The sequence below is a fragment of the Pelmatolapia mariae genome, linkage group LG23 (genome assembly GCF_036321145.2).
Source record: "Pelmatolapia mariae isolate MD_Pm_ZW linkage group LG23, Pm_UMD_F_2, whole genome shotgun sequence".
Lineage (NCBI taxonomy): Eukaryota > Metazoa > Chordata > Actinopteri > Cichliformes > Cichlidae > Pelmatolapia > Pelmatolapia mariae.
In genome coordinates this window covers 3,502,810-3,516,039 of record NC_086246.1, presented here as the reverse complement: position 1 = coordinate 3,516,039, position 13,230 = coordinate 3,502,810, and the positions used below count along the sequence as shown (strand labels likewise).

General features: G+C 40.1%; 1 protein-coding gene across 1 annotated transcript; it reads left to right on the top strand.

The window, feature by feature from the left end:
- Positions 1-450: 450 nt before the first annotated feature.
- Positions 451-11,100, top strand: LOC134621120 (heat shock 70 kDa protein 12A-like). Its single transcript, XM_063467564.1, has 7 exons — positions 451-720; positions 1,419-1,643; positions 1,717-1,888; positions 2,006-3,088; positions 9,963-10,082; positions 10,357-10,680; positions 11,084-11,100. Exons 1-7 carry the CDS (start codon positions 451-453, stop codon positions 11,098-11,100), a joined length of 2,211 nt encoding a protein of 736 aa, XP_063323634.1.
- The last annotated feature ends 2,130 nt before the right edge of the window (positions 11,101-13,230 follow it).

Genomic DNA, 13,230 nt, shown 5'->3' with positions numbered 1-13,230 from the left:
ATGACTGAAAACAGGATATGTCAGCTTTATTTTCACAGTACACTTAAAGACAACAGAAGATAGCAGAAAATGATTTCAAAGTAGAGGCAGATTAAGTTAGATATGCATAAAAACATACCAAGAATAAGTTTGGAAAAAACATTAGTCTAATTAGATAACAAATACAATGAACTACTGAAAAAAACTACCAAAAGGTATATTTATATGTTTTTTTCTAAAATATAAAAACAATAGGTAAATATTTGAAAGAAATGCAGTAAAACTAAAAGGACCTGTCTAGGTGTGGGAGATCAATGATACGAATCAGTGAAATGTTTTCTTCTTGGGTTGGTCCGACTCAGAGGAGGAGGCGGGGCTTATGGAAAGAAAATGAATATATACTCACCTACTGCTGCTCTTTCACACTTTAGCTCTGACACTTAAAGTTGACTTGCTGGACCAGTTTCTACAATGAGTGACTATATCATAGCAATAGACTTTGGCACTGCATATAGTGGATATGTCTTCAATCTTACACCTAAACTTGATCCCTATTTAAGGAGGTGGGGAAAAGAACTTGGACTGGACACTGCAAAGACTCCAACCTGTGTTTTGTTCAGTGAAGACGAAGAATTTCTGAAGTTTGGTTATGAAGCCAAACAAGAGTATATCAGGATGCGAGCAGAAGAAGCAAAGAAACACTACTTCTTTGAAAACTTCAAGATGACTCTCTATGACAATGTAAGTAAAAATCTTAACAATTAACTTCTTCCACCAATACTGACAAGGACAGATTATACTGATGTAAATCAATCAGCCTTCCCTGTCACGACTAGTTGTTTGTCAGCAGCAGTACTAAAAAAACCTAACCTGACTCAATTTGATGCACTTTCTGGTGCAGCAGGTGCAACATCAGTAGTGCTGTAAAGAGGTGGTAGGAATCAGCCATTAGTGAAACAGAAAGCTCACAGTAATCAGTCATTAAAGATAAGTTCGTAGAAACAGCAGGGAGCTAGAGGGATTTTTCTCCAGGAATGTCCAGGATGTCTATTCAAAATTAAACCTTATTGAGTGAACCAGAAAAGTAAAACAAACTCATTAAGAATATCATCCTGGGTGATGGGTGTTTGAAAATAAAGACTGTGAACTAATTAATGGAGTAAAACAATCTATCTGATCTGTGACACATCAAAAATCCTTCTTTATGGTCTGGCCTTTCACCTGCGTTATTCTAAGATGAATGCAACTAATAAACTCTTAACTGTGTGGACACAAACTAACATAAGTTTTGTTTTGATGGGACACCAAAACACAATTTTAATTATATAGTGTCAAATCACAACAACAATTACCTCAAGACATGGTTAGTTTAGCATGTATGAAATTCATAAATTGATGACTGTGTTTATACTAAATAACATCTTTTCAACCATCTCTAGAAACTTAACAGAGATGTAATGATAAAAGGTGCAAATGGGAAATCAATGAGGGCTTTCGTGGTGTTCTCAGAAGCTCTGAGATACCTGAAGGAAGATGCACTGAAAATTATTGCAGAGAAGACAGAGGGCAGGAAGTTCATTGCCTCTGACTTCACCTGGGTGCTGACTGTACCCGCCATCTGGGATTCTTCAGCAAAGCAGTTCATGAGAGAAGCTGCGATTCAGGTAATATCACTTTATTAAAGAGAGCTCTGAGATCCTGAAATGTTCACAGGATTCAGTTTTATTTCACTTCCAGGCAGGGATCGTTACAGAAGAAACTCAACACAACCTGATCATTGCACTGGAACCAGAAGCAGCCTCAGTCTGGTGCAAGCAGCTGCAAGCTGATGGCTTCATTACCCAGAACCATCATGGAGGATCACTAGATCAGTCTCCAGGAACACAGTTCATGGTGGTGGACTGTGGAGGTACTGGATGTGACTCTGTTACACTCTATTAGACATTCATCCACAGACACGCTGCAAACATCTGACTGTGTCTACTGCTGCAAGAAGTCAGCTTTCATCACTTCCTTTGTGTTTCAGGTGGAACAATTGACATCACAGTTCATGAAGTCCTGGATGGAGGAGCCCTGAGGGAGCTGCACAAGGCCTCAGGAAATGATTTGGGAGGACAAACTGTGGACAGAAAATTCAAAGAGTTCCTCAGAGAAATCTTCAGTGGTGGTGTCTGGGATGAATATGAAGCAAACTCTCCCACTGAGGTTCAGAAAATGATGTATGAATTTGTTTATTTCAAACAGGTAGATGATGATGTTCAGATGTCCTGTCCATTTAACCTGGGAACACTGGCTCAGAAAAATCAGGAAATAGAAAAGTTCTTTGAATCAGTGCAAGGTGCTTCCTGGGATGAGGGAGCAATCAGAATCTCCAGAGAGAGACTGAGGTCTTTCTTTGCTGAGAGTCTTGAGGGGATTAAGAACAGCCTAGGAGTAATCCTGGAGAAAGATCTAAACATCGAGTACATTATGTTAGTGGGGGGCTATGCTGAAAGTCAAATTCTACGTCAACACGTTATTGAACAGTTTAGTGATCAGTGTAAAGTTCTGTGTCCTTTTTGGCCCCAGGAAGCGATCTTGAGGGGAGCTGTGATGTTTGGAAAATCCTTAGGGCTCGTGGCATCTCGAAAAAGTCCATTCACTTATGGGGTTTCCGTTATTGAGAGCTTTGATGAGTCCAAACATAAGAAGGAAAAGAAAATTATAGCTGATGCAGGTGAGTTCTGTTGTGATATTTTCAAGAAAGTGGTGGAAGAAGGGGAAGATGTTGGCTGGAATGAAACCCGACAGCACATCTTATTCCCAGCTGAACCGTTTCAGATGAGAGCGACCATAACTTTTTATTGCTCAGAAAGCAAAGATCCAAAATATGTAGATGATGTTGGAGTTAAGAAAGTTGCTTCGTTTGACGTCAGAATGCCTGCTACTTCAGGAGGAATGAATCGTAAAGTGAAACTAGAAATCAAGTTTGGCTTCACAGAGATAACAGCCACAGGCACTGACTTGGTGTCTGGGTTGAAACAGTCAGTCACCATAGACTTCATGAGCAAAGCACAAAGATCTGTTAAAACCATCCAGAATACAGTGGTAGAAGAAATGAAAGACAGAAGTGAGTAAACCGGAAGAATCACAGCAATTGTTGCTCTTCTAATACAATGACAGTTTATGCTTTAATCCTAAGTATTTCATAAGTAGCAATGAACCTAATTTTAACACTATACAATCAGAATATTACAATTGTTCTTTCAAGTCTGCACAATCAAGAGACAAAGAAAATGATTTTTCTCCTCACCAAAAATGTCCAGTTTGGATTTGGGAGACAGACTCTATCTCTACTTTTAACATTAAGATTGGGCTTAAAACGTTCCTTTTTGGTAAAGCATATAGTTAGGGCTGGATCAAGTGACCCTGAATCCTCCCTTACTTATGCTGCAAAAACTATGTAGGCTGCTGGGGGATTCCCATGAATTTCTTTTTCGGTCACCTTTCTCACTCACTATGTGTAATTAGACTTCTCTGCATTGAATGATATTCGGTATTAATCTCTGGCCATGTTTCACAGCATATCTCTCTATATTTATTATTGTAAGGTCTACCTTACAATATAAAGCACCTTAAAGCGACTGTTGTGATTTGGTACTATATAAATAAAATAAAATTGAATTTAATTAGATGTCCTTCGTGCAGCCGTCTTCAGCACTTGGAGAAATGTTGTCATCATGGAAACGCTTGCATCAAGCATACTAGAATGAATTTTTGAAGTGATCAACAATAATGGTGGAGCTGTTCATTACTGAGTTCTTGTTTGGAAGTTTGATTTCTGTTTTGGGGGTTTACAGGGTTTTTGGAGGTGTGGTTGTAAACTTTTAATCAGCTGTAAAACAGCCTGTTTCAGTTTAAGTGTTTCTTCCAATAAATTGCATGCTGAAAAATATTTTGTCACACTCCCATTTCTTTGTTTTGCATGTTGAAGCTCTACCTGGAAAGTTGTTAATCAATTAACTAATGAAATTAATAAAAAAATTATTTTATATACCTCATTTAAAAGCAATAGAGTTGGCCAAAGTGCTTCACAATTAGTTAAGAACAAGAGAAAATAATAGAGAAACAAATACAGATAAATGAGAAGACAATGTATTAACATTGAAAAAAATAGCAAACATAAAACAAGCCTTATCGCACTCAAACTGAACTTGAAATAAAAGCAAACGTTAAAAAAAGGGACCTTTAAGAAGCGATTTAAAAGACTGAACGGACTCTCATGTATGAATATCATATGGCAGATTGTTCCAGAGTGTAGGTGCTGCACCTGCGAAGACGTAATCTCTTCTATGCTTCAATCAAGACCTTGTTTCTACTAAGAGCATCTGGCTTGTTTCTACTAAGAGCTCAGTGCTCTTTTGGAGTTACATATGTTGAGGAGATTGCTTAAATAGCTGGGCATCATCCAATTTAAAACTTTGAAAGTCAGTAAAAGAATCTTAAAATCAATACAATGAACAGGGAGCCAGTGTAAATTTGCTAAAACTGGAGTAATGTGTTCATACATTCTCACACCTGTTAAAAGTCATGCAGCAGCATTTTGCACTAATTACTTGCTTCTCTAATTTGAAAGAGCTATCTAAAAACAATCCAAGCTTTCTTAAAGTGTGAGAATGGTGACAAGCAAGAGGACAGATGGTAACAGTTAACTTATACAAAGGGGCATGACTTCTAAAAACAATATCTTAAGTCTTATTTTCGTTTAGGGTGAAAGAATTCTGAGTTAACCAGTCTTCAAAATCATGTAGACAGTTAAGGAAAGGTTGCAGTGGGACAGTGACATCCAGTTTCAAGGGGAAGTCAGTTTAGATGTCATCAGCATAACAGTGAAAGGAAATGTTGTATTTGCTGAAAATAGATCCCAATAGCAACAGAAAAAGTCTTCTCTGATAGGTATGATTTAATCCATGACAAAACTGTGCCTTTAAGAACAACAACATGTTCAAGTCTCAATAAAAAAAAGATTAACTATGTCAAATGCAGTAGTCAAATCTAAAAGGACTAAAACAACAGAACAACCTGACTCAACAGTTAAAAGAAGATCATTAAAATCTTAAAAGTGCAGTCTCAGTACTGTGATGATAAGACAGTACACACCCAGGTTAAGTTCATTCTGTAACAATTTGGAGGCGGCGCACCCCCAGAATCCCCACGCACATCCCGGACCCACCCAAGGTCAGTCAGGCTATCACGGCAGCAACCTAGATCCGCCAGCACACACCCTCCTCCAGCCACTCAGATTATTTTTATTTTTCCAGTTCATGACGAACGTTTTCTTGGCAATGCACAGGGCAGTAAAAATCATGTGGAAAGGTGAAAAACCTTTGGAGGTTCAGTTGGACATGGTTTCAGTTGACCTCTGACATGATAAGATAAGATAAAAGAGCAGTTTGTAATGGATAACTATGGAACTACAGTTGGGATGTGTGAGTGCTGGGATGCTCTTGATAAGGATGGCTCTTTTTTTAAGACTTCTTCTGCTGACTGTTGGGGGTCTAACTGTAACCCCCTCTGTCAAACTGTTGCAGACTTAAGAATATGTAGTTTTAGAAGTATCCATGTTTTTTTCTAAAGGAATACCTGCTGTTTGTGGTATTCTGTTTAAAACTATTAGCCTCTGTGTTTCTTTCAGAGCGCCAAAGAAAAGTAAAATGCTCCTAAAACAGTTAAATCATCTATGTGTAATCAACAAGTCTTACTGTTGCAGTGTGTTTGTGAGTAGTAGATAATTATAGGACTAGTTGCATTAAAGGAACATTGTGGGGTTGATACAGTGCTAGTGTGGCTATGTGGGAATATACAGTTTTTAGAAGTATCACAGTTTATTTCTAAAAGAATACCTGTTATTTGTAGCACTCTGTTTGAAACTATTAGCCTCTGTGTGTCTCAGAGCCCTAAAGAAAAAGCAAAATGCTCCTTACTAGTTAAACTAAATCATTTATGGCTAAATAACAGAGCTCTGAGACCTATACAATCCCTTAAAAAGAGTTTAATTAAAACACATAATGGTTTCATTAAAAATACGCTATTAAACACTTGTGAACTCATATGACCCCTGAACTCACATGCACGAGCAAAACCACCTACTACAGAGGGTCAAGCACGCGTACGCGCACTCACATGGACGCGCAGGGGGAAAGGGAAAGTGGTGAGGGGTGTGTGTGTGTGTGTGTAGGGGGGGGGGGGCAAAAATGCTATAGCTATATTACTACTCTGAAGAAATCTGAGCGAGGGGCACATTTCCTACCCTCAAACAAGTGTAATTAAAGGTCATGGTAATAGGTGAGGAAAATATTGTTGAATTGTGAGCATCAGGAGAGTCTGAAGATATATTGGCACAAGCCTCATGTCTTTACTTTGCTTCGTTAAGGAGATATGACGATTTGAAAATGCCTGTCATTAGAGAATTCCAGCTGTGATTTTGAACAAACTCTCATTGACTTTCTATGGGGAGTTTTCAGACTTTGTGTTGCTCTGAGGAGATTTGCCAGAATTCTGTAACTCTCACAACAATGATAGTGACATTTTCTGAAAGCCAGCAAAAATACCTACATTTTGATGTATAATTTGTGGAGGTTGAGTGGGAATTGAGCAAGTAGCAAGAAGTTGTTCGGACATAAAGAGAAGACTGCTAAACCTACAATTGCACACTGAAAACCAAGTGCATAGCAACCATAACAACGCATGTATTTTGCGAAAAATCACAATTTTGCAACTCAAAACTTTAAGAGGGATAAAAATAAAACATTAAAAGATTTGAAAAAGCTGATTTATACCTGAATAGCCCAATAATTTGAGAACATTTTAAAGTTTAAATGGTTGTTCTACGTGAAAATATGAACAGTGAAAATAGCATATAAATTGTGGAAGTAGTTAAACGCCGAAAAACGTACGGAAGCAACTTGAAAAAGAATAACAAAGGATAAAGAGAAACAGGAACTCAATAGTGTGGATGCCTTAAAGCATCCACACAATAAATAATAAAGAGAAACAGGAAAACAATAGAGAAACAGGAACTCAATAGTGTGGATGCCTTAAAGCATCCACACAACTAGAAAAATTTGCATTTCCTGCGAAAATGCTGTGTGGATGCCCTAACGCTGAAGCTGTCTGCTGAAAAGCTGAAAAAGATGAAAAGTTGCAAAAATTTGTATGGTGTTGAAGAAACTGAAAATTCTTCTGAAAACAGCTGAAGAAGGAGAGTGCTTTGCTTAAAAGTGGTGAAAAGCAAAAAATTCTACTGAAAAGGGGTAAAGACGGCGAAATTTTGCTGAAAAAGTGGTGAAAAAAAAATCAATGCTGCCCTTAGCAGGATTCAAACCCGGCCCTCCTGGCTTCAAGGCAGTTACTCATCTCACTGAGCCAAACTCATTCGCCCATGAGCAGAATTTCTGCTGAAAAGAGTTTTTTTTTTTTAAACAGCAGAAAAAACTGAAAATTTCTGCTCAATTTCAGTCCACCAATCAGAGGTACTGCTTCTGTCTGCTTCATCAGGCTGTGTACTTGTATGTATTTCTGCATTGGAACGTTAACAAGAATCTGAGATCCATATTAGAAAAGCTGCTAAAATCATAAAACTTTGCAGAATTGTAATAAATTAGCAATATGAATTACACGTCTGTGGTCTGTCAGGGGGCGGGCGTCTGAAAAACAGAGACATGAGCAGTTAGAATTAGATCGCGGTGAGAGGCGAAAAACGCCGTTTTTTGGAGTTACGTCGTGTAACTCAAAAACTAGGTAGGATAGAAGCATAATTCTTGTACTGGGTGAATCAGCGGACTTTGGTGTACTTTGACTGCGATTTTCATGCTCTTTGTACCTCCGTCGGATTACACGGCGGTACTTTCCTGTTTCATATTGTCGCGGGTCAGGACTGTTTGGGTTTTGGTTGACAGCCACGTTCTGTTGTTCCAGGCGGCAGCGGTACGGTTGACAGGGTGACGCTCTCTCTCTCTGCGTGTTTCCTGGGTGAGAGAGTGCTTTTTTGTTGTTGTTGTGCTAAGCTAATAGGCAGAATGCTACAGGTATAGCTTTAAAGCATGTAGCCTCATGGGCAGTGTAGTCCGTGCTGCAGGGAGAATGGACTACCATACCCGTTATGTGTCTGTGAGCGAGGGAGGGAGAAAAAGGAAAAGTACGAGTTGTCACCGAGCAGAAACGGGAGCTGGAAGCATGTAAATATAATAATAACCACAGCAGCCAAAAAGAGTGCCTGATGAGCCCAGTTGTAAGTAAGCTAGTAAGACTCGACTGTACACTGTGTTCCTGTTTTCCTCTGGAAAAAATAAGTTCCGTTGGAGCAGCCTTTCAACGCCTCTATCTGTCTCTGGCAAGCAAAGTTGATGCAGACAACAAAGTAAAGCTATTTTTCGGCTACCAGCCCGACACGGAACCCGCCGTATTAGCCAGAGGTCCCTTTACTACGGTTCGGATCCGCGGACCTTCAGTAACAGTTATAAATGACAGCAATAGTACATTCACGTAGTTGTAAACAGCATGATAATATATTAAGTAATCCAAATTATTCGGAATACGTTACTCTCATTGAGTAATGTAACGGAATACGTTACAGAATACATTTTGGGGCATGTATTCGGTATTCTGTAATGGAATACATTTTAAAAGTAACCTTCCCAACACTGATTATACTGACCTAGTGACAGTGTAAAGACACCCTCCGATGCCGAGCCAGCAGACACACAAAGCTAAGGCAAAAATGACATGCCTAACAATGTTTACAAATATGAACACAAGCACAGAAATGCAGTGACACATAACCCATATCCAGGAAACAATGTGTACAAACATGGATGCTGTTGACTTTTGCCTAATCAGGTGAAAGGACACTTTCTCTCGATTGAACACGGAACACACTCACATGCACAGATATACATGTACACTGACATAGAGCTACACTCACCCCCCACCCCCTCCAAATGCCTTCGAAGCTTATGTCTTCTATGTTGTGAGATGTGCTGATTCATGTGCTGAGGTGTTTTTTTCTCTCTGTTCTCAAACTGATCTCCCTGTTGGAGCTCAGTCTGGGTGAGTTATTTTTTCTCCTTGTCTTTCCTCACGCTGTGCATTTTCTATTGTTATACCTCTCTGACCTGTCTTCCCCATGTGATGTTTGTGTAACGTATGTATGGTCAGAAGGGTAAGATGGCACTGGCAAAGGTCGGCAGCCTTAACAGCAAATTTTCCTGCCCCTCTGGCCAACACCAGTAGGCGATAGGGTAAAGTGTCTTGCCCAAGGACACAACGACCAGGACAGAGAAGCCAGGGATCGAACCGGCGACCTTCCGGTTACAAGTGCCCTTTCCAACCCCCTGAGCCACGGTCGCCCCGTAAGAAAAGTAAGAAAAGCTAACAGATACACACAATCACAAATATGAACACATATGAAAACACAAATACACAGAGAGACACACACACAGGGTCTATGCCAGTCAAGCAGACAGAATATATTATATTTTTATCCTACTATGAGATGCTGCCATAAAAAGGGTCTCTCTCTCTCTCTCTCTCTCGCACTGCATGTTGGGAGTTTGATGGTGGTGAGTTTGGTGTGTCTGAGTGAGAGTGTGTGGTTTTTTTCACTGACTGTTTTTTTCCCCTTTTTTCTTGTTGTGTTTATTGTATGATTGTTTCATAGCTGTTTGTGGTTGTGTAGTTTGTATTTAAGTTTGACAGCGATGGCGACCAGTGACACGCTTTCCCTGTCTTTGAAGCATGGAGTCAGGGTGGTGCCGCAGCCGAGCACCACTGTCGAGCAGGTGTAGTTGGCTGTAGGTGAGCGGTGGGACATGGAAACATTTCGTATGCTTCACGTTTGAATAAAACGGTTGTCATATTCTTGAAAGAGCAGGGGTTTGTCAATCAGCTTATAGAGAGTGGCCTGTATTTGAATGATGAATTTATGCAGGTTTCTCCACTCGCAGTGCCCTCCACTTGGATCACTGTCTCGGGGGTGCCTCCGTTTATTCCCAATGCGGCTTTGAAGCAAGAACTGAAGCGCTTTGGGAGATTTGCCAGTGGCTTCCGGACAGTGAGTCTGGGCTGTAAGGATGCTAAGTTAAAGCATGTTCAGTCCCTTCGGAGGCAAGTGTTCATGTTTTTAGACTCGCCCACACAGACACTGGATGTCTCCTTCCGTGTCAAACATGAAGGATTCTACATGCTGTATACTAGTTCTGGGAACATGAAATGTTTTGAGTGTGGAGATTTAAGAAAATAATGTGTCCTCACAGACAGCTTGCAGTTGGACCTGCTGTGGATGTTAGTGGGGAGGGGGTTAGCAGACAGCAGGCGCTGAGGCTGAGGTTGTGTCTACAGTGCTGGGCGAGGCCGCCGTTGACACGGTTGGAGCTGTGCCTCCTGCGCGTGGTGAAACTGCCCTGTCTAAAGAGGACGCTGCACCCTCGGTGCGAGGTGAGGTCGGCTTTTCTCCCGCGGAGGCTGCGGCTTTGGTGTGGAGTGAAGTGAGTGATTGCATGACTACAACCAAGTCGAAAGAGAGGGTGGAGGCTGGACCTGCAGTCAGTACGGCACAGAATGGGGATGAAATGGGGAGCTCTGAGTTGGGTGTAGAGTGTGTTGTTGCCTCGGGAGAAGGAGGGGTGCAGGAGCAGCAGAGCAGGACGCCTGCTGGTTGTTATGGTAACAACACAAATGACATGGAGTGTGATTGTGACTCTGATAACGTTTCTGTAGCAGACAGTGTCTCTCAAAATGCAGATTTGTATTCTTTGGAGGAAATTGTTGCTTTTCTGGATGACACCTTTGGTAAAAAGGTGAATGTTAGGGAATATTTCCCTGATGTTGAGAAATTCATTAGGTCAGCTATGACTCTTCAGAAAGTTGTGGGATTGGACTTACTGGATGGTAAACAGTGTCATCGTCTGCAGAAACATGTTACTGGTCTGAGGAAACAGTTGAAGCATCTGAATCGATAGAGACAATGAAGGTTTTACGCTAAAACGTTATGATCATACAACACTGGGTGTTTCATGTCTGCTGGGCTTTTCTTTTTGCTTTCTTGATGGCTTCCTCTTATGTGCAGGGATTGAAGGTGGTTGACTGGGATCTGTGGTGGGGGGGCAGAAGTTTCTTAGCCATGGGACAAATTTTAGCGCAGGAGTTGCTACTTTATTTTCTCCTTCTCTAAATGCAAATATTATTTTCAGTATACAGATGGTAAAGGGCAGAGTCCTTTTGGTGAAGGCTGAAATTGAAGGTTTTATTTTTAATTTTGTTAACCCTCTGGGGTCGCCGGACGCACCGGCGCGTCAAAATCACATGACCAATTTAATATGACACAGCTACAAGATGCAGCACGTCAAAGTCTCCATTTCAACTTGGGTCGAAAGTGCGGACTTCAAACTATATACCAGTTTTTGAATTGTGTCGATGGGCCACGTTAAACCAGAGTTATGATGAAAAATACACGTGATGTTTTTTCTGAACAAAACAGTGGTGTTTACAGCGGGAAGAACGGTAAAAACAGCCTTTTCTACAGACAGCACTAGCAAACACTCTCCCTTTGCGAGTGAAAAAATAAAAATAAAAAACACCCCTTCCCTACTGGTGTTAGAGATAACCATGTCAGCCAATCACAAAAAAACAATGATAAGGCAACATGTGACATTTGGTTGTTTAGGGACAAGTGGAAGTTTTTAGGAGTGATACCCGCGACGGAAAGCGAGCGAGCGAAAGACAGAGAGAGAGAGAGAGAGTTTTCATATGTGAGACATTAGTGATGTTTAGCGTGTTTGGAGGCTATAGTTAGTGTGTTGTGTAGTTATTGTTTTGTATTGTGTGTCAGTTATACTGCTGAATTTCATATTTGCTCTAAAAAAGCCGTCAAAGGCAGATTTCAGTGTAAACTCTGTTTCCACATGGAAAACTGGACTGATGCACCTCCTGCCGTCAGACCTGCAGGGTTTAGGCCTGTGGTGTTCTCCTCTGTCTTATACTGAACACAAACTACATTTTTTGGACTTGCACAAATAATTTGTGTGCCTTCTTATTTGATGCAGCACACCTGATTGTTCTGTAAATAGATTTAAATGGTTATATAAAAAACGCCTGAGGCCTTGGCTGTATTTTTAGGTAAATAGTACCATATAACTTTGTTGTTTGCAAAACCTCTGCATAATTTTTTAGAAATGTACAATTTCTATTTGCATTTCAAGTTATGAAAATGATTCGTTAAACATGTTTGTGGGTTTTACAGTAAAAGATATAACTTTTTTTTACTCGGATTTTGAATTTTTTGTCTGAATTTAGATCAACTGTGCTAATATAGTATACCAAAATGAAAAAAAATAACTCAGATTTCAGATATTTGAGGTTGTGCTGAAAATAATGATACCAAAAAAGGTGAGAAAAACATATTTTAAAGGTGAAATATAGAGGTAAAATCAAAAGTAGTCAAAAACGGCCAATTATACCCTGGACCCCAGAGGGTTAATGTCTATGCATCAACCTTAGGGTCTGAGCGTGAGATTCTGTTTAAAACATTAAAAGAAAAATTAAGTGGTGCTGCTCAAGGTGGCTGTGTTGTTTTGGGTGGGGACTGGAATTGTTGTCTTGAATTTACTTTGGACAGGACTGGGGCGGAGCCGCATCTTCAGTCATCTTCTGCTTTATCAGATGTCCTACAGAAATTTAATTTGATTGATTCGTGGCGGATGAACCATCCCTCATCCAGGCAGTACAGCTGGGTAAAAGTGACTGATGGCAGGATTTGTGCAGCAAGATTAGACAGGTTTTATGTGTCTGTTTCATTTACTGCTCGAATTATTAACTGTCAGTGTTTTCCTGTTTTTTTTTTACAGATCATCACTTAGTTTTACGGGGGCTGTTTCTATCTACCACCAGCAAATCCAAATCTTTTTAGTGGTTTAATATAAAATTATTGCATGATCAGATATTCTGTGACAATTTTAGTTTTTTTTGGGATTACTGGAGATCAATGGTGGGAGGTAGGAAAGGCCCAAATTCGTGTTTTTTGTCAGCAATATAGTTTTCTTTTGACAGCCAATATCATGAGAACTGTGCAGGAACTTGACAAAGAGATAACACGTATGGTCGCTGGTTCACAGTTAGGTCAGCAGAATAATGATTGTCTACATTCTAAAAGGCAAGAGCTTAACTATTTTTTATATGAGAAAAAAGGTAAAGCTAAAGCTAAAAGAGCTTTGGTTC

Coding starts and splice junctions, on each gene's coding strand:
- LOC134621120 (XM_063467564.1), top strand. CDS start 451: ATGAGTGACTATATCATAGCAATAGACTTTGGCACTGCATATAGTGGA. Junction 1,889..2,005: donor CATGGTGGTGGACTGTGGAG/GTACTGGATGTG, acceptor TTTGTGTTTCAG/GTGGAACAATTGACATCACA. Junction 10,083..10,356: donor CCGGACAGTGAGTCTGGGCT/GTAAGGATGCTA, acceptor TTGTGTCTACAG/TGCTGGGCGAGGCCGCCGTT.